The following is a 25,692-nucleotide window of genomic DNA, read 5'->3' on the forward strand; positions in this document are numbered from 1 at the left end:
GGATTATCTTGTTTAAGTGCCAAGATGAACACATCCCATTGTGGAGGCCATTGTTTAACAGTTTACCATCTGGGCATTCAACTCTAGTCCTCAGATTTTTGTTAGTCTATGTAAGGGGACATTTCACTCTTGTTTTAAAACTAGAAAAGCATTGGCTAATTTTATTTTATTTTACATGGCATCTGTTGAGCTAGATCAAGGAAGACTTCCAAAGTTACTTTCGCCATTTCAGAGCAGGGACTGGCATCTATAATACAGTTTTAACACGTATTAAACCTGCTGTAATATTTAAGTAACTTGCACAAAATTGGAAAAGGATTGTAACAAATCAAAGATTATTAGTGATAGTCAGATTCTTACTATTAACACTGTGGTTAGGGTTGGTGTTAAGATACTAGAGTTACTCTCATTAGGAGGCTCTCCACTTTGACAACAGATATTTCCTTGATAACTTGCAGGGTTTCAGAGGGGAGCATTACAATTTAGAGCAATTGTTCTCAACCTTGGCTGAACATAGGAACCAACAGGAAGTTTTGAAAAGTACTAATGCCTGAGTACTGATTTAATTAGTCTGGTATAATGTCTAGGCATCAGGAGTTTTAAAAGCTCCCCAGATGTTTCTAATCTGCCACCTGCAAACCACACACAGCTTTACTCTTCTCAAAGCGTAGATCATGAACCAATATCATTCATACCACTTGAAAACTTGTTAGAAACACGATGTCTTGGGCCTCACCTCAGACCTGATGCATACCCCGCATTTGCACGAGAGCCGTATGCACACCTATTAAAGTCTGAGAAGACTGCTTTGCACTTTGACCCATGGAGAACTATTCTATCCTCCTAAATGGCTGCAATTCCTTTCAGTACAAAATTACATCAAGCAAGACATGTTGGAAAGTTTTTTCTCTTTGTTTGGTTTTTTGTTTGTTCTACAAATGTATGTAAGGTCTGGGTACAAACAAAATTTCTGAATGTGCGGGAGTCACAGAGCCCAGCCTAGGTTCCCTGTGTGCTGGCACCTGAGACGCATTTATAGTTATCTGCTTAAAATCCTGGGTATGCTGGAGCTTTTTCCATTATATCTCTTAGTCCTTTAGGAAACAGAAGGAATGCTTTTAGATAACAACCCCCAGGTTCAAGCTATACTACACCCCAGGCAGTTTCTGATATCCAACATTAGTTACTGCCTCCCCCTGCACCCAGGTATCTGTTGTGCTCCTCCCAATCCTGTCTTGGAGAGCTGATTTTCACCCGGGACACAATCAGATGGATATTCTGGTTATTAAAATATTCAACTGATTCTGTACTGAATGGTAAATAGCACTGCCCTGAGCAGCCCAGGTGTCCCAGTTCCTTCCCTGAGACCCCAGACTGCCTGTTGCCTCTTCAGCAGTGGAGGGCTCACCTCTGGTCCAGCCAGGAGCTCTAGGACCTTGTATCAGACCTCTAGTCACTGTCCCTTCTGATTGTTCAGTATTTGCTTACCTCCCTGCTGCCTTAATGAAATCAAAGTTTCTTGTCTCATCATTTTGCCTAATTCTTTTCTGTTGTCACACTTGTGTTTTATAACTTTTATCCTTCTTCCACATACCTGCATGCCACAAGTCCCTCATATGTCTGTCTATGGCTTTAACACATCCCCGTGGTTCTTAACGTGTGGTCTCCAGATCAGCAGATCAGCATCACCTGAAACATGTTAAAAATGCAAATTCTCCAACCAGCTCCAGACCCACTGAATCAGAAACTGAGGGAGGCCCAGGAATCTGTGTTTTAATAGGCTCAAGCATTTATTTTTTAAATTTTATCTCTTTTTTTTTAATATTCAAGCATTTCTTATGCACATGGAAGTAAAAGAATCTATAATTTACCACATTTCAAAGCTCCCTTTCAAGTATCAAACTTTGTAATTTATGTTGTATATGTTGCTACTGAGTTTGTTACAAATATTTTGTATGATGCATAAAATTTACTGCAGATATGGACTGATTAGATTTGCCAGTTTAAGTTGTGATTCCATTTTGGGAAGGGTAGTGGGTAGTATAAGCAATATAATTGTTTAAAAAATGAGTTTCTAGGCGGGGAGAGAGTATCACTAGGTTGGTAGAGATCAGTTTTAATTTTGACAATATACCTTTGAGTTAATTCTGTCAATTGAAAATTAATGTGAGAATAGCATAACAGGGACTTGATGTTTCTTGAAGTGACGTTGATGATGATGATGATGATGTTCTTTTTGTCGGTGGCAGTTGACTGGTTTTTGTGGGTTGATATTTCAGAAGGGTAACTAATTTTTATCGAACTTACGCTGTGTGTCAAGGATCACTAGTGGTGTCTTCACACATTATCTCAATTAATCCTCAAACCACCATGAGATAGATGTACCCCTATTTTAATAATGAAATTGAAAAGTAAATAATGGTATTGTTATTGATTCTATAAATTTACTCAGGGAATCACTAAAGTTTTAGAGCCAGAAGGGAGCTGACAACTTCCTTACTTCCATAAGTACTTTTTACAAATGAGAAAAATGAAAGGTTAAATGATTTGACAACCTTATTGCTAGGTAGCCAGGACTAAAACAAATACACATGATTTAAAATGTGTATAAAGTGTAAATATTTGAGTATGGAATCCTGAGGTTGCCAGACCATTCATTAGCAAATAGCTGGCATTGTTTGGAGTTGGGGAAAACATATTCTTTGGACAGTTTTTTAAAAAATTTTTTCTTGGGGGGCAGGTAATTAGGTTTATTTATTTATTTTAATGGAGGTACTAGGGATTGAACCTAGGACCTCATGCAGGCTAAGCATGAACTCTACCACTGAGCTATACCAACCTCTTAGAATTTTTTGTTGTTGTTTAAGGAAAAAAAATAAAAAACAGGCAGGGGGTATAGCTCAAGTGGTAGAACAAATGCTTAGCATGCATGAGGTCCTGGGTTTAATCCTTGGTACTGCCATTAAAAAAAATATATATCTAATTACCTACCCCCAAATAATAATAAATACAATTTAATTTTTTAAAAAACCCAGAATTTATTTATTTAATATATTCATCACAAAGGCTTAACCAGACAAAAAACAAAAACAAAAGTGACACCACAGATAAGATACAGAGTCCTATACAGAAATCAAGGAAAGGACAGGCCATCTAAGGAAAAAAATAAGATGACACAAGGAGAGAGCTGGACAGCCCGAGTCAGGGCTTTTGGCTGGAGACCTGCTTTAAGCAGGTTTCTTACAGGTTAGAATTTTAAATATTTGTCTCAAATTTCCACTAATAAGAAAAATGTCCAGATACTACACACTCCACTTATTAACATGGCTTAGTGTAAGATCTAGCATGTGTACTTGACTTTGCCATATCAGCAGTTAGGGCAAAGTCACATAACTAACTTTTTGTATAGATCATCACAATGCCTTTACTCTCATACTTGTAGACTTGGTAAAATTTGGAATTCCTTTGTTTAATCAAGTCGAAGTGTCTCAATTTGGTTAAATCAAAATATTATACTTGGAGTTAATTGGAATAAGTTTTTCAGTCCTTTGTAACAATCAGTTTCTCCACACGACATGGTTAAACATATGAATCATTTTAAGACAGAATATATTCTATTACAGAAGTATCATGGTGTGATGATGGTAATAAAAAACACTGCATAGACAGATCTGTGATTAAAGTTTCTACACAGCCTGAAAGTAGGACTTGAAATTAAACACAGGGATCATGATCTTGCCATCCTTTAGATGGTGGTTAGCAGAGTTCTACTTTTACATTGCAGCTAAACTGAAAAATAAAGGGAGCTGAGATCAGTTTCTTACACCCATGCAAAGATCTCAGTTCTTTCATAATATCAGACAAATGCTTTATGCCCTAATATACAGGTTCATTGCCAGTATGAATTGCCCTACTGCTTGACTATTACATAGTCTATTACATGACTAAGGCTTGTAATTTGTTTTAACCATGATCTTTGCAAAGCGTCAGTTTCATTCATCACATGCTTCATGAGTTGGTGAGAGTCCTTGTAGCAAGCCCAGCGTCCCTTTGTTTGAGATGTTACCAATCTGTCCAGAGAAAGCCCTCCAGAGGCCTAGCGAGCGGATCTGGAGGTTTCATACAAACAGCTTGAATTCTCAGGGTGGCCAAAACTCGTAAGAATAGAAGAGGAGATACCTCCTCTTCAGTGTTTCCTTAGTCTAGCTGTTAGTCATTGAGGAACTTTTTTTAAAATACAAGTTCCTCGGCACCAGGAGTTTATTAAGCATGCATGTATCGCGCACTTACAGGCCTACTCAAGTTCGTGTCTGCACACTATTGATTCCTTGAACCCTTACAACAACTCTGGGATAGGTGCTACTGTTTTGAGATGAGGAAATAGAGGCACAGTGAAGTTCTTGCCTGAGTTCGTGCAGCAAGTAAAGGGCAGAGCCAGGATTCCAAACCCAGGAGGTCTGGCTCTAGAACACACGTTCTTAACTCTGCTGCCCTTGGGGTAGTTGAGAATGTAATGCAGGCAGTATGCTTTCTCCCCATCCTCCTCTCAGATCTTAGGATAGAAGTATATGCCAATATGAATGAAGCTGTTATTTTAAAAAGAAAGAATATGCCAGTTGTCAGGGGGTAGGGATGATAGGGAGCAGGGGAGTAGGTGTAACCATAAAGGGCTATCCTGAGGGAGGTCTTTGTGGCACTTAAGAAGGTCTGTATCTTGATTGTGGTGCCAGTCACGCAGATCTGCACATGGTAAAATGACAGCTGTACCAGTGTCAACTGCCTGGTTTTGATATTGTACTCTAGCTGTGTAGGATAGGCCACTGGGGAAACTGGGTGATCCGTACACAGGACTGCCCTATAGAATTTTTGCAACTTCCTATGAATCTATAATCATTTCAAAATTAAAAATTAAAGTGGTGAGAGTAATAGCTCAGTGGTAGAGCACATGTTTAGCACTTATGAGGCTCTAGGTTCAATCCCCAGTACCCCATTAAAAAGAAAAAAAAATTTTTTTAATCCTTTGGCTATCTGGCAAGCTTCAAGTCAATTAGAGAGCTGTCTCCTTAAGACTGGCTCAAAGAGAGACCATTCTTGGAAGACAAAGCTTTGGCTAAGGGCAAGAAAAGCTCAATGGCTCTGGGCAGAACAACAGTGCAACAACACGGATGGTGGCAGCAGAGCATGGTCACCACTGACAGAGGCAAGCACTTCACTGGCTACAGAAAGGAGGCTGAAACCTGTTACTTATGTCTTGCAGTGATTCCCAAGTAACCAGTGCCCAGGTGACTAAGAACCTCTGGGGGGAGAGCTGACAGTACATACAATCCCTGTCCCACATCTCAAGATTCTGCAGGTCAAGGATGGGGTCCAGCAGCCTGTGTTGAAAAAGTTCCCAAGGTGACAGGAGTTTAAGCATCTCAGCTTAAGGGAACAGCTGATAAAGCTGGATCCCAGTAACATCTCAGGAGCCCACCACCAGAGACTAGAACCCAAGCTCTTGGTTTTCATATGGTTAGAATGGCTCAGAGACAAGCATTCTATTCATGTCATATAAAAGCATCCAAAGTGTGTACCCGTTTCTAAATGCTGTGTACGAACAGTGAACTATTACAATGAAGTTTTTTTCTATTACCTCTTTCCTATTCAGTTATTTACCAAGTTTCTTATGGCAGAAGTATAATTACAGACAACGTAATTCTATTATAGGTACAAATGTTTTAGGATTCAGAGGCCATTATGTTCTGCTGCTAAATTAAGAATGGTTTTGGCTACAAGTAACAAAAGAGTCAACCAACAGGCAGGGGTCTATCTGCCTCAGATAGTAAGAAGCCCAGATGTAGGTAGTTGTTGGTATTGGTTCCACAGCTCGAGGGTTGGGGCTGACTTCTGTGTTGTTCTCTTGACCTGACCTTCATGTCTCCAGCCTCTCTGCATTCAAGACTGGGTAGAGGGTCCCACAGCCACTCCTAGCTGCAAAGGAGGCTAAAATAGTGTGTAATCTTGCTTTTATTGTCTTTACAGCAGAGGCAAGATAGGAAACTGGGGAAAGAGTGGGTGTTGGGTGAGCTAATCTACAACGTCTGCCACAGTTTTCAAATTAAATTTTATCAAGCACTGTTAAATTAAATCTAGAAACAGCTGATCAGATATATGATAAAAAATTGTCAGAAATTATTGATATGAAAATTAAGCATAAAGATCTCCACTGTCAATAATTCTACATTGTTGTATTGGTCTTTCATTCTCTGTGGGAACCAGTTCTAGTTGTTGAAGAACATCTGTTCCTTCAATCAATTGCCTATATAGGGAAAAAAATGGAAAATATATTCAGTCTTAAATTTTCACATTTAGATTACATTCCTAAACTGAGTCCTATCTAGCTTAGCTAAGGCTATTTCCTACAAATTAAATTAACATCAGTCATAAATGTCTTAAAATAGCTCTAGATGTGTCCACTTTGCCATGGTTCCTTCACATCTGCTCTGGGATCCTTCCCATCTGTTATCCTCATGGCCATCAGAATGACCTTTTAGAAATGCAACTATGATCTCATCTCCCTGCGTAAAACACTTCAGTCATTTCCCACTATCCTTATGATAAAGACCAAAAATCACTACCATGGCTGGCCTCCCTACTCCCCAAGGGGCTGCCTTGCAACATGCTCCCTGTCCTCTCGGCTCCAATTGGACTGGCTCTTAGCACCTCAGTAGCCCTGTGTGCCCTTCCTGCCGCAGCTGTCGCCTTTGCTCATGTCCTCCCAGTATCCCTTTGCCTGGTCACCTCCTAGTCTTCCTTCAGACCTTACTCAGTCATCACTTCCTTGGGGGAAGTTTCCCAGACACCATTTCTGATTATATCAAGTTCCCCTCTGCTTTATAGAGTGATCAGGGTTAAATTTGACATTTATTTGTATGTTTCCTGGATTAATTTCTGACTCTCCCACGAGGGCAGAGATCATACTTTTGCTTGGTGCTCAGTGCCTGGCACAGAGGAGGCACCTCATCAACATCCACTGAACACATGAATAAAAGACAGCGCAAAGCCATGCTAGTTTGGGTTTCTGTAGACATTTCCTGGCCACAAGCCAGAACTCCCTGAGTGGAACTATATTTCTAATGGTTCTTGCAACCAGAGGGGGCCACAGGGGCCAGAGAGACAGCTCTAAACATAGGACTGTGCCCTCTGCCAATGCTTAGGTTGAAGCAGTGGCTGAAGGGAAGGTGTGATTTCCATTTCATGATCCTTTATGGGGACACAGTCAGTGCTGACACTGACCATGCTCTAGCCATCTCTTTTTGGGGGGACTCTATTTTTGCCATTCCAATTAGAAAAGATGACACAGAGCAGGACACAAGGTACATTCTGAGGATGAAGAGTAGGGGATAAATAGGCAGATTCAGCTCTGACCAAAGACAATGTACAGCCTCTTCTCCAAATTGGTTTCACAATTATTGAATGAGTACCTACTGTGTGCTTCTCTCCACTGTGACAGGTGTTAGAGCACAAGATGAGAGAGACTCAGTCCCTATTTCAAGTTGTTCGTGTTGCACCAAAGAAGGCAAAGAAGCAGTTTGATTTTGGTAATAGGAGGGGTTTCTGACCTAAGCCTTGAACAGGATTTTGGCAGACTGAAGGAAAGCAGAAAGGAACAAGACAAGCTAAGGCACAGAGGCTGTTCTGGGAAGGAGGTACCCTGGGCTGGCTGCAGCTCAGCTGCCAGGTTGACAGCTTCCAAATCTCCATCTCTAGCCCCTGCCCAGCTTGAATACCTACTCCTGGTATCAGGAGTTGCCACCTTCCTGTCACATAGGTATCTTAATTTGAAACATAACTTACCCATTTTGAATTCATGAGCTTCTCACCCATACCCTCCCTCTTATATTCCCTACCTTGGTGAATGGCACCAACCATCCAACCAGTTCCAAAATCCTGGGAGTTCTTCAGATCTTCATTGCCCAGTATGGTAGCTACTAGCCACCTGTGGTTATTTAAATTAATTTAAATTTAGTTCCTTAGTTGCAGTAGCCACATTTCAAATGCTCAGTGGCCACATGTGGCTAGTGGCTGTCATACTAGGCAGCACAGATCATAGCACATTTCTAACACTGTGGAAAGTTATTAGACACTATTGCTCTAGACTTTTCCCACGACCTCACCTTCAAAATCTAAATAGTCATAAAGCCCTGTTGAATCTGACTTCCAAACGTCTCCTGAATTTTTCCATTTATCCCCTGCTCATTTGTATTGCCAATGCCTTAGGCCAAACATCATTTATGGCCTGCTACTACCATGGCTTCTTAACTGGCCTACTTTCATTTTCATTCTCTGCCAATGAATTCCTCACTTCTACTAAAAAGAGATTTTTTTTCAGAATGAGAACCTGGTAATGCTGCTCCCAATTTAAAATTCTTCCATGGCTTCCCAGCCCCTTCAGGTGGTGGAGGGGGGGTGTCTACACTCAGCAGCATGGCACTCACAGTTCTGTGGGAACTGGGCCCTGGCTGTCTCCATTTCCCCCTGGGCACGAAGCTGCAGCCAGACCAAATGACTTGAGATAAGATGCGCTCCTTACCCCTTAGGGCCTCTGCAAATGCTCTTCACTCTTCCTAAAACTGATTTTACTCATTTTGATTTCCAGTCTTCTCTATATGGCTAACTTCACCATGACTTTCAATACTCATCTCACCTTCTCACGAAGCTTTCAGGGCCTCTCCCTACTTTAGGCATCCCTTATAGTGAAATTAATTCCCTCCACCACTATCCCAAACATACACCCCTTCTATATATGTGAGAATGTAGATCTTACAAGCTTGTATTTTGATATTCTTTCCCTGTGAAACCATTGGGAGAGGCCATCAACAAAACTGTGAGGTGATGCAGTCTCTCCTAAAGGGTATTCTGAGGGTCATTCATCTGAAGACAAGGCAAATTCAAGTACCAGAAACTAGGGCTTGGAAGGTGGGTCTGTTTCAGATAGGAGAGGAGATTTCTGAATCTCTCTGGACCTTGCTAACCACATCTGGGCCTCCAGAAGCCCAGATAATCCTGGGGATGCTCTGTGATGATGGGGAAGAGAAAGCATCCACCACCGGATGCAGCCCTACAGCAGGAAGGAAGGTATCCCTGAAGGAGTTGGTTATATTTTGTCAGAATATCTAGTTGCCTGTTATGGTACTACCTTTCTGCTTCTCCCTAGTGATCCGTAGGACCACTATTAATTAAAATATTCAGCTCAGACTCAGCTGTGATTTAGAGGTTTAAGAGATATATTGAGATTATACTTAGGCTAGAACAATAAAAGAGGTGCAGCCTCTCCCTGAGGCCAGGGTGTTGGTGATAACTAATTACTGAGAGAGATTCCCTTAAAGAAAGGTGAATCACATGGAAAATAGCCATCATCAAAAGGAAACTAAGCACTCCTCCACTCCACTACCATCCTGTAACCATCTGATCTGCTTTGGCATTTACTAAAGGAGTTGGAGGGTGTTTATTGCCTTACCGTCTCTCCTGTACTTCCAGTGCACTCTTTATAGGATTTGCATAGTCAGGTCTCACCGTCTCGCAGTTGTTGGGTTTTCTAATCCACTATTGGCTCCCTGAGGGGCAGACATTGTGTCTCATCACTCTTTCCCCATCTGAGCATGGTGACTAGCATGTAATAGGTGCCTAATAAAATGATGATTGAATGAATAAGTCAGAAGGCTGAAAAAAGATGTGGGGCCAGAGGATGAAGGACACAGAATGCCACTCTGAACTCAAGGCTCTCTGCGTCTGGGGGTGGAAGTGGTGAAGGAGGCATTAAACATTTTAAAGTAGTCACATTTGTGCTTGAGAAAGGTAACTTTTCAAAAGATAGAAGTAATCAACTAAGCATGTGGTTGAGGGCAGTGATACTACCAGCAGGATGACAGGGAAGACATTTACATAATTTAAGAAATTGTGAGAGTTATATGGATTTAAAAGTAATTGAAGAATGCATTTCCAAAATCAGAATATACTTTCTTAAGACCAGGGAAGATGGAGGATAACACATTATTTTAGGTTATGTAGCTGTTAAAATAAAATCATCTCTTTAAGAAATCTTCTTTGGATGAAAATATACTTTCTTCTTTTTCAGCCTGGAAATATCACCTACATTATACTTGAAGGAATAATTGTGGTTAAAATTAACACTGGCCTAAAATTTTTTTCTTGGGATGAAAAGTCAGTAATTATCCCAATGGAGAGGCTGGAATAATCTAATACTTATTCAGAAAAGTTCTAACACTTTATATATCATTTCAGGGAAAAATATTTATTTTTAAATATGTTTGTCTATAGCATTTGTATTACTTTTTCTTTTAAAGTCTATTTTTAGCAACCCATAGACTTTGTACAATACTTACCCAAATCTTTTTGAACCACATTTTTACACGTATGAGCATTATATGAACAAACAACACACGTACCCAAAAGCCACATATTTTCTATCTAGATAAGGAGTTGGTTGTAGTGTGATGTAGAACTGTGACCCATTGCTGTGATGGCCTTTGTTGACCATTCCAAGAACTCCCCTTTTATTGTGAGGAATTGAGAAGTTTTCATCTAGAAAAGACAATAAACAGTCTTTAATAATAATGAATAAATAATAAATAAGCAATAAATGACCTATCATGAAAATATTTCTGTTTTCTTGATTGATTGAAACATGTAAAGCACAAACAGAACTCTTGGTAACAAGGATTCTCAATCCTCAATGTATTTATCAATACATTCCGAATTGTAAATATTCTATTTGTTTCATATTACTTTCTTTCAACTGGGCTGTTAAAAAAGATAAGCTGTTAAGTCTTATTAGAATTATTTGAGCATTTACCTTTAGTTTATCATTATCATAGCTAAAAACAAGGTTGCTAAGAATATTAATAATGTAAAAAGAAGTACTTTAAATTAATAATGTAAAAGGAGGCACATTTGTTTTTTAGGAATAAAAGTCAGCAAACATTCTTGTGCTGCTGTTTTGACAGTAGTATTTTATTCAAGCTACCAATGTGATCATTAAAAATGCCTCCTTTGAGAAACCTTTCATGGATAGATCCTTCCCCTCACAGCATCTTCTACAGACCTTTACTGGAGTCTTTAAAACACCGTATGTAATTGTTCACAGGCTGTATTCTATACGTGAAGGCAGGGACTTTGTCTCATTATAGTTTTACCCCCAGGCCTCCTGGAACATTGCCTGGCACATGTGTGGCCTTTAGTATTGATGATGAAAATAAATTAATTTATGCTTATTTTTAGTAGTCTGTAAATGAATTTTAATCTCAAACCTTATGTGGGTTGACCAAGATTTCATGGAAAGTGGTTTTTTTAGTGTAAGGTTAACAAGTAAAAAGAATTGTACAGTGGTTAATAGACTGCCATTTGGGGGAAAAAACCATTTCCAGCACTAAATAAGGTTTGCCTCCAAACTCAAAAACACAGAAGGAAAAGAAATTCAGTAAAAGTTTTCTTTCAATAACTTTATCAAATTCTGGGCGTAATTGAGAGATATGAATGTTAACTGTCAAGATTTTCTTAAACTGCAGTTGCTGACTATTCTGATTTTAAGTTTCAAAGCTAAACCAAGGAAGCAATTAGACCATACCTATGGTGGTTACTTTTAGCTTGTTAAACTGCACACTGAATAAAGACTTCTGAAATCTTCTGAAATGCAAATAAAGCATTTTTGTGCAAATGTATCTTTATAATAACATTGATACTCCATATTCATTTCAGTGGAATAGAGAAATAATCCATTCATTTCACATAAAATTGCATGGCATAGAAATGTGCCCAAAGTAAAGAATTCAGAGAGTTTTAACAAAATGGTATTTTTCATTGCCCTTATATATTATGATTAATTTTTCTTAAATTCTAGAGGTAATTGGAGAGAAAATTTTATAGAGTTGTAACATTTTTACTAAAAATTCTGATTATGGGAGAACTTTTAAAGCATTAAGGGTGAAATTTAACTTTGTTTGAAACAGAAATCAGAATTAACCTGCTGAAGAAAATCAGTTTCTGGATTTATTTAAAATAAAAATCATTCTGATGTTTATAATGAAAGCAACTACTACTTTCTCAAGTCTGGAGAAACTGCGTACCATTCTCTGGAAAGAGAATAATCAGACATTTTGGGACATTTCCATATAATTTTCTGAAGACAGTAATATCAAGTAGAAATCGGACTTGAATCCTTCAACATACGTTTTTTAAACCTACTTGTCTAATTTTACCAGCATATTGATTGATTGATTTATCTTGTTAATTCTTTCTTTTTCATTTTTTTAATTGAAGTATAGTCAGTTTACAATGTTGTATCAATTTCTGGCATATGGGGGAAGGGTATAGCTCAAGTAGTAGAGCACATGCTTAGCATGCACAAGGTCCTGGGTTCAAACCCCAGTACCTCCTCTAAACATAAATAAATAAATAAACCTAATTACCTGCCCCTCACCCCTGAAAAAAAGAAAAAAATTAATTTCTGGTATACAGCATAATGTTTTAGTCATCCATATACATACGTATATTCCGTTTCATACCATTCTATAATTATTTTTAAATTGTACATATGCACTTTCGGTATTTAAGATAAATCTCACAATTTAGAAAAAATGAATAACCCTTAAATGATTACCCACATCATATTATCTTCAGTTCTTATTTCTAATTAAGAAAATACTTTGGTAAAACTTTAGTTGCATTATTGACTACTGACAGTGCACTAGGCTTTCTGCTTTTTATTAATGTCCATTATCATTTAAAGACAAAGACATCTAGGAATGAGACAAATGGATTTTAAAGTGCTGTATCTATTTGTGAATTAGGGCACATGCTAATATTAAGAAACTAGTCTACTTAATGTAACAAGGATAATACAATATTTTAAAAATATATGCCTTTTTTCTTCTGCTTTTCATATCAATTAACTTTCCTCTAGTCAGCCCAAGCCATCTAGTCACCAATCCTTTGAGGGTGGGAAGGATTAGGCATCGTGTACAAGAAGTACACGGGAAAAAACGGTTGATATTCAACTTCTAACATTCAAAACAAGATTTTGGAAGACAATTTAAAAAGCTGTAATTCAAAAGAAAGCAAAACAGACTTTACTCAAATTTAAAAAATGATTAACCAATTTATAAAACAATCAGCTAATTAAATTACATATAATTTATTTCAATTTTTAAAAATTCAGTGTGTTATGCTTAATAGAAGTGATTTTTGTGGTTGTAATTGTTTTTAACAAGCCCAAGGTTTTAATTCTGCATCTCGTGGAAATACAGTCCAATGAGAAAAATATGGAGGAGGGTCTGGCTGTCGATGTATTAAGATTCCACAGGTAGGGGTATGAAAGGAGGAGGGAAACCCATGCCGAAGAAGTTCTGAGTACTAGCCCTGCTCTCTCTCAGCCATTCATCTTTCCTTCTGGAGCATCTCTCCTTTTCACTTGACAGGTTACTGAATTCCTAATTCTGCTCTGCCAGACAAACAGGAATCAGAGCTTCCCTAAACCCACTGGGCTCCCTGGGACCAGAGGAGCCAGGCCTCCAGGTGGAGACTAAATTTCCACAGTATCTAAGGATAGGGCAGAGGGGAGTGGACAAAGGCACAGGGGTGCCCAGAGGGGCAGGTAAGGAGATAAGCTAAGAGATCAATCTCCCACTGGACAGAAGGCCCAACTTCTGCCCAGAACTGCACCTCCAAGCAGGAGTTTGGGTGATCTGATAATGGCCCTGTGGAAAAGTGTGGATTTTCATCAGGGATTAAGGATGCCAGGAAAGTTGCCAAAACCGGCAGTGTCTTATTTTTAAGACCCAACCCAAAAGCTGCCCTGAGCCCCCACCCCCAGCTCTCCCAGGCATTTGCCCTTTCATTCCCCACAGCACTGGGGTCTTCCCCATGCCAGCAGTTTATCTGCTCAAACATCTGCTCAAAAACACTAAAAACCTTGAAGCCACTGGATGCTTGGTCATAACTTTTGTTTCCTAAGGTTCTAGCACCTAAGAGTTTGATGTTATTTGAATGAATAAATGAGTAGTGTCACTTGCACGGTTTTATTTGGTAAAGTTGTCTCCACATGAATTTAGAAGGAAAACTAGCTTTTCCTTTTCCTTTTCCTTTGGCCATCAAGTCAATATTATCTTTTAACTTTTTTTTATTGTATTAAAATATAGACACAAAAAGCCATGGGAGACTAATGTATAATAAGAATTACTGTTATGGTTATTATAGGGCAAACAACCTTTTAACTACCATCCAGGCCAAGAAAAAGAATTCTGCCAGCCTTCCCCAAAGTTCCTGGTATGTCCCTCTCGCACTCCTCAAAAGTAACCATTCCCCTGAGTTTTACATAATCATGTACTTAATGTTTCCTTACAGGTTTACCATCAGAGTATGCCTCCCTACGTATTATTGACTAGTCTTTCCCATTTTAAAAGGTTTTTATGCCTTATGAATCTTTTTTTACTCCACAGGTTCTTACTCTATCCCTTTCTTTTCTTTACACTTTATCTGTTAATAAACAGCTGAGCTATTTAACCTCTAGAATTTCTCCCAGGCTGGAGCTGGCCGATTGCACACACCTGGGGTGGTTCAACACGTTTCTCTGTTCTCCGTCCTGTCAGTTCTGCTCTAATACTTGTGTTGTGTTGAAGATGCAAATGGTTTCACCTTGATTGATGTACTAGGGCACAGGCTGAGCATGGTGAATCTCCCCTCTGCTTAATGTGCAGTTCCCTCTGGGAGAAGCACCAGGTGAATATAGGGAACTGCCTCCCGCTGGACTGAGCCAGATGCACAGGAATACACGTCAGACATCCACCAGCCACTCAGCCGCCACGCGTGAGCCATGTCCACCCACATCTGGAGTTACAGCTTGCCTCTCACTGCAGAGAACGCTCTTTCTGCCACTTCAAGATCACTCACAAGCTGCAACTCTTCCCACGGCACCTCCACAAACGTCAGGGGGTTTTCAGGGTAAATTACCTTATTTATTATAGTCTTTATGTGTTTCTTGACCATATAATATATGTAAAACCGTGTTATTATTTTTATTAGGTTACTGTCTAATTTTTAAATGTGTCACTGAAGAAGTTTTTTAACCTCATTTTTGCTGTTAAGTCCTGTGTTTTTTATTGCATAATTTTATGCATAGCACAAAGATCTTTAAGAACACATTATAGCAGAACTGGCTGTATTTCTTGCAAAGTGGCAGCTGGGTCAAGAAGCTTCATCAGGCTCATGTTCTATATCCCTTTGGTAGTGTGTTGTCTCCACGGAAGGCCCACAGTGTCTGGGTATCTTTGTTTTTGTGAAGTTAGTAGATACCGATGTAACAAATGTCTAGATCCATCATTTCACTGAGGGCAGCAAAATGGTGATATTCTAATTCTATTTAGCCTCTTCATTATTAATTGGAATACTTTTATAATAAGATGTTTTTCCCTTATCTATGACTTGGTATAGTTCTATAGGAAAGGCAGGATAAATGCTTAATTCTTTCCCTATGTTTATCAGTTTTCAAGATAACAAATTCATCTCCTATCGTTCCTCTAAAGGTAAGCAATTAGGCTTTATTTTATAGTACAATATCATTATGAACTCATGGATTTAAAATATTTGTTGGGTTTCAATCAGTTGTAGTTACTATGTTTGGCCAGTGAGAAACTCTTCAAATTGGCTCCTGAGCCCTCTGACATAACCCCAGTGAATCTTTAATAGCGCTCTTGGCTGTCTGATGATAGCATGACTAAACACAAGGTTCCAGGCTCATTTTGTAATTTCCTGTCTCAGAAATGGGGTCCACCATTTGTCCCAGAGGCCCTGGTTTCTTGAAGTGAGAAATGGCATTTCAAAACAACAATCAAAATGCTAGGAGTGTATATCGCTATGGGGCTGTCGTCGTAGATGAATTCCAAGGGTAGAACTATAGATATAGATATAGATGTAGATATAGGTATGATATCTTTAAATTCAAAATGATATTTCCAATTCAAATTCAGGACTATGGAATATTTAGTCTCTGTCATTTTACATTTGTATGTCCTTTTTTCCACATTGAAGATCCTAATTCTCAAGGACACGGGATATGATAAAATTAGAATATCCCACAATTACTTGCTTTTTCCTCTATTATATATATACAACAATCTGAGAATAAATAACACCATCCCCAGTATAATTACTGAAAATAGTGGAACATTTTGTGTATATTCTCTCCATTTCCTTCATTTTCAAATTGTTAGACTAAGCATATAGTATTTATATATCATACTGTCACCCTTTTAATCCTCATTCAATTTTAGTTTTATAAGAAACTGTATGATTAATGCTCTTCTATCCCTCTGGTAACCTGTTTGTGTGAAACTCATTCTACAGTCATTGATTCCTCAGGAAGGACTCGGCATGTAATAATGGCATCATTATTCCCTGAAGTTTCCTGTGTTGATAACTCTGTGTGCCCTTTATAATTCAGATTCAGTTTGACTGGATATAAAGTCCCCAGCTCACATTTCATTTCCTTGAGCATCATAAATATATTATTTTGTGTTTTCTTCTGGCATAAGAATATGATGATAATGCACTTTTCTTTCCCTTATAAATCACTTCCTGTTTTTGCCTAGCTGCCCAAAGAATTTTTTTCTTCTTCTTTAATATCTAATAACATTACTAAAATATGTCTGGTGTTGGTTGTTCTGGTTCAATATTGTCAGGTAGAAGTTTGCTTTTTCAATAACTCGTTTCAAGTTTCTAGACATTTTTACTTGAGGTATAAACATACAATAAAATGTATAGATCTTAGATGTTCGGTTTGATGCATTTTGACAGTTGCATATAGTTGTGTAACCACCACCCAAAACAAAATACAGGACATCAAATCCTTAAAAAAATTTTTAATTGAAGTATAGTTGATTTACAGTGTTGTGATAGTTACTTGTGTTCAGGAAAGTGATTCATATATATATAAAACATAAAAATTTATATATATATTAAAAACATAAAAATATTCTTTTTTGGATTCTTTCCCATTATAGTTTACTATGAAATATTGAATACAGTTTACTGTGCTATATAGTAGGATCTTGTTGTTTATCTATTTTGTATATAGTAGTATGTATCTGCTAATCCCAAAATCCAAATTTACCCCTCCTCCCTGCTTTCCCCTTTGGTAACCATAAATTTGTGGTGTGGTCTATATCTGTGAGTCAGTTTCTGTTTTGTAAATAAGTTCATTTATGTCCTTTTTTTAGATTCCACATATAAGTGATATAATATGGTATTTTTCTTTCTCTTTCTGACTTACCTTCACTTAGAATGACAATCTCCTGGTCCATCCATCTTGCTGCAAATGGCATTATTTTATTCTTTTTATGGCTGAGTAGTATTCCATTGTATATATACCATATCTTCCTTACCTAGTTGGCCATCGATGGACATTTGCTTTGTTTGCATGCCTTGGCTATTGTCTTAAATAGTGCCGCTGTGAACACTGGGGTGCATGTGTCTTTTTGAATTATATTTTCTTCCTGATATATGCTCAGGAGTGGGGTTGCTTGATCAGTTTGTTGACTTTTTAAAGATGGCCATTCTGACTGGTGTGAGGGGATACCTCATTGTACTTTTGATTTGCATTTCTCTAATAATCAGTGATGCTGAGCATCTTTTCATGTGCCTGTTAGTCATCTGTATGTTTTTGTTGTTGTTAAAATGTTTATTCAGGTCTTCTGGCCATTTTTTGATTGGGTTTTTGTTTTTTGATATCGCATTGTATGAACTGTTTGCAATTTCTGGAAATTAATCCCTTGTTGATTGCATCATTTGCAAATATTTTCTCCTGGTCTGTAGGTTGTCTTTTCTTTTTGTTTATGGTTTCCTTTGCTGTGTAAACCTTGTAAGTCTGAATAGGTCTCATTTGTTTTTGCCTTTATTTCTTTTGCCTTGGGAGACGAACCTAAGAAAACACTGCTACAATTTATGTCAGATAATGTTTAACCTATATTCTCTTCTAGGAGTTTTACGGTGTCGTGTCTAATATTTAAGTCTTTAAGCCATTTTGAGTTTATTTTTGTGTATGTGTGAGGGAGTGTCTGAACACCATTGACTTACATGCAGCTGTCCCCCTTTAAATCCTTTTCTACTTCAGGAAAATTTTCTTCAATTTTGATTCTTAGTATTTGTTCCATTCCTTTGCATTGGTTTAATTCCTTAAGAATACTAATCATCTGTATGCTGGATCTTCTCTTTCTGTATTTAGTATTTATCACTTTCTTGTAAATCCTTTTTATCTTTCTTCATCACTTTTTGGTTTTAAAAATTTTCCTCCTTCTACCTTCTATTTCTTTTAATACACATGTCTGCTGTTTTATTTGTGTCCCTTCTAATTTGTTCATTTCTGAAGTTTTCTTTTATTGTTCATTCTTTCCTCAGTCCTATAACCTCATGTCTAAATTTCTCTAATTTTGACTTATGAGTTCTTTCCTGTCTTATATCATTTTCTTCATGCCTTTTAGCTCGTTTTGAAATTGTTAGTTTTGATCTGTCCTGTGAACTGTCTTTCTAGTATATTTTCATTATCTAGAGCGATGTTACTATGCTCCTTTTTTAGTAATAACCATGAGACTTTCTACTTTTTATGCAATTTTATTTATTTTTATGTAAAATTAGTCTCCCTAAATGTTTAGGAGGAGGTGTGGCTTTAGAAGGAAGGTAGTTATTCTAACTTCACAAAGCTCCCTCTTGTGCTATTTCACGCGTCATTCAGCTACATGGCAGATTGCTTTCTGAGCTTTCCTGGCTCTGTTCCCACTCTCTCTTTATCACTGTTGTCCCAATACTCTGTGTAAGTTTGATTCCATTCCCAGCAATTCTTCCTTAGTGTAGTCCTATCCTGGACGAGAGGCCTTTCAGAGTTCACAGAGGTTAGGCTGCTCCAGCCTCCTCAAGCCTCATGAGGGCCCAATACAGTCCCCTGCTAGTGGCTGTTTTGGGGTTCTGTATTCTCAGGTCTATCAGATGCTCTGCTCTCTCCCACACAGATGCTGATACCATGTGGACTGTGGCTGTTGGTAGTCTGGCCTCACCTGTTTGTCTTTTGGAATTAGTGTAGATACCTTGTCACCTAGTTTTGGTGTAAATGTTACCCATGGGTTTTTAATTTTTCCTATCTAATTTTTTGGCCTGTTTGTATGTTGGGATTTCAAAATTTTTTTTAACTATGCCACCACCACTACCCTTTTCCCAGGATCCTGAACAGCAGTCTTAGTAGGATGATTATCAAGGTACCAATTCTAAGTATAAGCCTGGCAAATTAAAAGCCTTAAAAATATAAATTCCCATTACTCAACCATAAAAAAGAATGAAATAAAGCCATTCGCAGCAATATGGATAGGCCTAGAGATTATCATATTAAGTAAAGTAGACAGAGAAAGACAAATATCATATGATATCACTTATATGTGGAATCTAAAAATAAAAGGATACAGATTTTATTTACAAACCAGAAATAGACTCATGGACATAGAAAACAAACTATGGTTACCAAAGGGGAAGGTGGCGGGAGGGATAAATTAGGATTAATTTGGGATTAACAGATACACATTACTATATATAAAATAGATAACAAGGACCTACTGTATAGCACAGGGAACTATATTCAATTTCTTGTAATAAGCTATAATGGAAAATAATCTGAAAAAAATACGTGTGTGTGTGTGTGTGTGTATACACACACACACACACACACACACAACTGAATCACTTTCTGTATACCTGAAACTAACATTGTAAATCAACTACACATCAATAAAAAATAAAATTAAAAATATATATATAAATTCCCTTCCACCCCTGCAATCCTAATTCTAAGAACTTATCCTAAAGAAATAACATAATTAGGCAAGTGAAAAATTATATGTACAAAGCTATTCTGAACTGGGCTGGGGTGTCTTCCCCTCTACCCCACTTTTGACTCCTACTTTTAGTGTGTGTACTTGTAGTGTGTTACCCCCAACACTATCTTATTTGGGGTTGTGAAATTGTCCAGTCCTGTTAAATTTGAATAATCAATTAGAACACAACTGACGAAATTTAAAGATACATACCTTCAAATGTTGGTCCATAAATTGACTCTCCACCATTTCCTTTTCCAGCAACTATATCTGAGAAACAGCAATAAATAAACATTAGAATTCTGATACTAAAATAGAAAATACAGTAATGGCAGGGAAACAATGCTTTAACTTATGATTCCACTTACACCAATGACTACAGTAAGTTACCTAATTTTTCAATATCTGCACCATGAAAATATTTCTATAATGATTTCACTTGTACTTTGTAAGTCCTTTTATATTCATGATCCCATTTGTTTCTCTCATAACTCTGAAGTAGGTTAAATTATAATGCAAAACCTTTGAAATGATGAAGTATTGTAATTGTGCTCACTATTTAAAGAAAATGTGTTCATATAAATTCTGCTTATTTCACAAGCTATTCTATAGCCTATCTTGCTTTTCAGAAAAATAGAAAGGTTAAGCTGAGAGGATGGAATAGGAACGGTAAGGTCTTTTTAACACAAAAATAAAAATAGATGCTCTAAAAAAAATTAACGTTCAAAATTTCATTCCTTGGAACCCTATAGTGATAACTCATTTATATATCTGGTATTTTGGAAATGAAGTTCCTTTGTAATGTAATGTGGTTTTAAAAAAATTGTATTTATATGACCTATTTCACATTATGTGCATCATATGCTTATTTTGGCTTAGGTAATGATCCTACCATAAAAACCCTCCATGCACAAGTTATTTTTTAATCTATCCACAACTAAAAGGGAAGCAAAGCTAACTCTAGTGAAACTACAGTTCTCTGAGGTCTGTGTTCTTGCCATCACCTCTTTTACTTCCTTCAGCTCTCTCGTCTGCCCTCCTTGAATAGTGTGCAATAAATGTCTGTTGAAGGATTGTGCCATTTTAACTCAACATGAGCTCTTTATCTATAATAAAAGCGTCTATGATATTTTAAAGAAATTTGATGCAACAGCAAGCATGTGGAGAGAATTTTTGCAGGACAAGGCATGTAACATTTAAATCATACTTCATAAAGCTGGTTCAGAAGTTAATTGATAAATCTATGTCTCCAACCTACTCCACCTGATACTCCCCCATGATTCACCCCACAGCCCACAGTTGTTCTCCAGAGCCTGCTGCAATAGCCAGAGGCCAAACCCGAGGATGGGGAAGTTGAAGGAGCTCTAGCACCAATTCCTTCAGGTCCTAGAATTTGCTTTGCTCGGAAGAATCTGCCCAGATGATTTCCCCACCCCTGCTAACTTACATACACACCAGTGACACTCCCTTGCCCTATCTCTCCAATACGTGCCATTACTCCTGTCCTTTGCTTCAGATCTCCCAGGTGAATATTTTATATTGATACCATTTCAATCAGTATTTAATATTTTTGTGGCAGTAACCCCCCTTGAATTCAGCTTTGGATATCTGATATTATGTCTGGACTTCCGGCAACAAATTTAGTAATGCAGAATAGTGGTTAAAAGTAAACTTTAAAGTCAGATGATTTTGATTTAAATCTTGATGTTGATTACCTTTTCCAAGACTGTTTCCTCATCTGCATAGACAAGGATAACGAGCAGTGCCTCCCAGGTAGTTCTGAGATTAAGTGATTAAATGCAGTCGTGTAGGGAGACCACATGGTGTGGTGCCTGGCAGAGGGTCATGCTCTTTCATTAGGGGCCATTATTATTGTGCAGCATCACACATTTGGAATGCATTCTGTCATTATCATCATCTTCAGCATCATTATGATGATGGTGATGATGATAAAGTGTATTAAACTATATCTCAAGAGATCCTCCTGAAGGTAGTAGGCCTTGCAGAAGCCACACAGATAGAATCCTACCAAAGAGCCTTAACAACTTAGTATCTTCTTTAACTTCTTACTTTCGAAATGAATAGAATGTATGTTTCCTGTTTAACTATCTGTTCATTCATTCATTCTTTCAACAAATATTTTTTGAAGCATCTACTATATGTCAGGCACTGTTCTCCAACCTGAGGATTCAACAGTGAACAAAATAGATAAAAATCTCTGTCCTCATGGAACTTATATTCTAGTGAAAAGAAACTGACAATAAATCAATTAACAAAGACATATTAACTGTTGTCCAGTGGTGAAAAGTGCTAGGAAGGAAAATAAAGCCGGGTAAGGGGATAGGAGAGCAGCAGGGAGGGGATGAGGAGAGGTATATGAAGAGAAAGGTGGCAGTTTTAAAGAGGGTGGTCAGGTAAGTGCCAGCTGAGATAAACTCTTAGTAAAAATCAGAAACAGATTAGGGGGTGAAGCAGAGGGATATTCCAGATTATAGGAATATAGGAGGAATAGGAAGGTGGAGATCTCTCAGGCAAAAGACCTCAAGGCACATAATATGTTTGATGTGTTTAGGGAACAACTAGGAGGCCAGGGTGTGGAGCAGAGTGAGTGAGGGGGAGAGGGCAGAAGGTGAGATGGGGTCGGGGGAAGAATGAAGACTGTGTAGGGCCTATTGGTCCCAAAGGGTGAGCAATCCTGGAAGCATCCTAAGGCACAGCACAAACCCACAGTTAGCTCCTGTACTCCCAAATTCTACCCACAACCTAGTAGGAATCTTGACATTTGAAGGAGAAGAATGCTTACAGAGCTTGGCACTTTCAGTACACCATGGTGTTGAATCCTCACCACATTCTGTGATAATTATAATTATCCCCATTTTATGATTAAGACACTGATTCAGAGATGACAAGTGCCTTATCCAACATGGTACAACTTGTATGTATCAGTTTGGATTTGAATCTAGTAACCAGAATTTTTCCCCCAAACTGTCCTTAAACATCAATGCCTCCCAATCTAAAAACGTGATCTGAGATATGTGCACTTACTATTTGGAAAGTTTACTTCAAATAAGTAGACAGATAACATGACCTACTTTTCCCAAATCTTGCTCTGGGGCTTACAGGGGAGGGCCAGGCAAAAACCAAACACTGGGAGCCCAACACATAAAAGTCAGTGTTGAGCTAAGTATCAGGAGACCCTGATGTGGGCCCTCTTGAGGACTGTTTTATATTAACAAAAAATAGATAAAGGCTCACCAATGGGGAATTCATTAAACTGGCATAGCGGTATGATGAAAAGTTAGGCAGACACTAAAAATTTTATGTGTTTATGTGTATTGACATTGACTATGAATACCATATATAGTAAGTGAAAAAATAATGAGATTAGAAAAAAGTATTTGTAATATGATCTCATTTTGGAGAAACAGGAAAAAACAACTGATTTACATATAAGATAGTTGAATTAAATCTACATTTTTCTCATCAGCCTTAGAATGTTCCAGATTGTAGAAAAATAAAGAAACATTATTAATGTAAGCCTCTGCATATTTCACCAAATTCAAGTAAATCTCCTTCCACACTAAGCCTGTTATTTTTAAATTGTTGCCTGATTGCTCCCTATGGGATATCTCCTAAAAGGCCTCCAAAACTTAATTTTTGTTAATCAGGCATCTAGTCTATGTAACTCCAAAGGACTGACCTGAAAAGAAAGCAAAGATGGAGACCAAAATGCTTTACATCTTACTTTTCAGTTGTAACAATGTAACATCTTTGGTGAGAAATAAACTGATTTTCGTTTATTCCATTTTCAAATTCCCACCTGTAGTCTGTTTCTGAAGAGCACTGTATTTTCTATGTACTATTTCTTTAGGTGAGAATTTGCAATCATCTTTTAATTAAAAAAATGTTTTCCTTCTTTTTTATATCACTTTTTAATCTGGAATATTCCTGGTGACACACTTTAGATTTGTTTATCTTAATGGGGAATTTTTTAAAGTATGAATGTCTTAATTCATCATGTGGCCTTTAAATAAACATATATAACATATAACATTAAATATACCTAATTCTAAGGGGGACAGTATAGCTCAAGTGGTAGAGCACATGCTTAGCATGTATGAGGTCATGGGTTCAATTCCCAGTACCTCCTCTAAAAATAAAGAAAGAAATAAACCTAATTACCTCTCCCCACAAAACAAACAAACAAACAGAATAAACCCAAAGAAATTTAAAAATATATATATTTACATATACCTAATTCTAGATGAATTTTACAAAGGCAGATAAACAAAATTTTGGACATTCTGATTTAATGTTACACTTAAGTTCTATTTAAGGTTTTAAACTCACCTCCTCCTTGTACCCAACCATTCCGCACTACTCGATGAAAAATTGAACCTGTGTAATGTAGCCTGATGCCACTTTGGGAGAACCCTGCTTTTCCTGTGCACAAGACCTGAAAATTTTTACATGTTTTGGGACATGTATCACAGTATAGCTACAAAATAAAGATAGAAGGTTTAAAAGATTAAACATTTAACATTTTGACAGTTAGAGATTCTTACTCCCCCCAGCTTGTTTAAAAAAAAAAAACCACCCACCCAAAACCTCTTACCTCAAAAATTAATCTTCCAATTGGATAAAAATCAATAGAAATGTCCAAGAACACAAAATCATGCTATTAAAATCAAGGAAAAAAAGGTAATGCAGGTCAATGTTTTGGAAGAAGTTCGTACAAATGACCAGAATTATAACAGAATAATGTTTTCAGTGATAAGATGATTAACAGCATAAAGAGTGGATAATGTAACAGCAAAATGAAAAGAATGACTTAAATAAGTTTGTTTTATTTTATTATACCAAGTTTTACAACCTGAATAACATGCTTTTTAAAACCCTTCAATAGCAAAGCTATGAATAACATTAACCTATCACACAAGACTGAGAACACACGGCCTAGATCTCCACTGCATTGCAGACTAGGTGTGGAAAGGAACATTAGTCAGGCCCTTTGGGAAAAGCAGCAGACTGGGAATTCTTTTCTTTCCTGAGTAATTCTGGGAAAGGACCCAACGTGAGTCCCATGGATTTGGTTACTGTGTGTTGTGGACTTTCAGAGAGTGTACAGATCAGCTAAGTAGGGCTAGGCCAAAGTCTTTCTGAGTAGGAAGATAAGGCCACTCTATGCATAGAAGGGGCAATACGAGGGGTAGGAAAGAGAGGAAACTATGCTTTCGAGTTATTTCATTCATGTTACCAGATGCCTCCCGCTCTTATTTTCAATTGACATCCTTTCTAGTAGAGACAACACTTTTGAGCCCTACAAAGAGGCAACCGAAATCAAAACACTCTTCCCCATCACAGTAGCATTCATTTAGGGAGCAGGACAAATCTAACGACTACATTTCAACTCATACATAAAAATGCTGCCTGATATAACAAGGCACATAGTTTGCCCTGCCCTATTTCTTAAGAATCTAGGAGATATAAATGAAATCACTTTTAAATGTATCACTATCATTATTTTATGTCACTCTAAGCTTTTTTTTTAATTAAAAGACTGAAATGATATTATAATGTCTGGCACCCAGGAATGAGGTATTACACCCATGCTAATTATAATTAATGGGTTTGTGCCTCTCGGCTTCTGTACTACAAGTTCTTAATTATAAAAGTATATTATAACTTTGGCAGGGTGGGAATAGCTCGGTGGTAGAGTGTGTGCTTAGCATGCATGGGTTCCTGGGTTCAATTCCCAGTACCTCCATTAAAAAAAAATTTAAAA

The 25,692-nt window shown here is 37.6% G+C and overlaps 1 protein-coding gene and 1 long non-coding RNA gene across 8 annotated transcripts in view; one reads left to right on the top strand and one right to left on the bottom strand.

The window, feature by feature from the left end:
* The window catches only part of LOC140697691 (uncharacterized), a 33,543-nt gene that overhangs the window by 1,189 nt on the left and 6,662 nt on the right, over positions 1 to 25,692 (top strand). For both annotated transcript variants that reach the window (XR_012074917.1, XR_012074916.1), the window contains exon 2: positions 14,754 to 14,997. This is a non-coding gene — a long non-coding RNA (uncharacterized lncRNA). The remainder of the gene's footprint in view (positions 1 to 14,753; positions 14,998 to 25,692) is intronic.
* PPIL6 (peptidylprolyl isomerase like 6) overlaps positions 5,989 to 25,692 on the bottom strand; it is a 29,420-nt gene continuing 9,716 nt past the window's right edge. For 4 of the 6 annotated variants that reach the window (XM_072965731.1, XM_072965730.1, XM_015240427.3 and 1 more), the window contains 5 exons: positions 24,523 to 24,585; positions 24,258 to 24,405; positions 20,121 to 20,177; positions 10,449 to 10,584; positions 5,989 to 6,298 (listed from right to left, as the gene is read on the bottom strand). In XM_072965731.1, the coding sequence (XP_072821832.1) occupies positions 6,187 to 6,298; positions 10,449 to 10,584; positions 20,121 to 20,177; positions 24,258 to 24,405; positions 24,523 to 24,585 (516 nt within the window). In that variant the 3' untranslated portion in view covers positions 5,989 to 6,186. Of the gene's footprint in view, positions 6,299 to 9,499; positions 9,667 to 10,448; positions 10,585 to 20,120; positions 20,178 to 24,257; positions 24,406 to 24,522; positions 24,586 to 25,692 lie in introns of all 6 variants that reach the window. The other 2 variants (XR_012074915.1, XR_012074914.1) reach the window with 2 other exon arrangements.

The sequence above is a fragment of the Vicugna pacos genome, chromosome 8 (assembly GCF_048564905.1).
Source record: "Vicugna pacos chromosome 8, VicPac4, whole genome shotgun sequence".
Classification (NCBI taxonomy): domain Eukaryota; kingdom Metazoa; phylum Chordata; class Mammalia; order Artiodactyla; family Camelidae; genus Vicugna; species Vicugna pacos.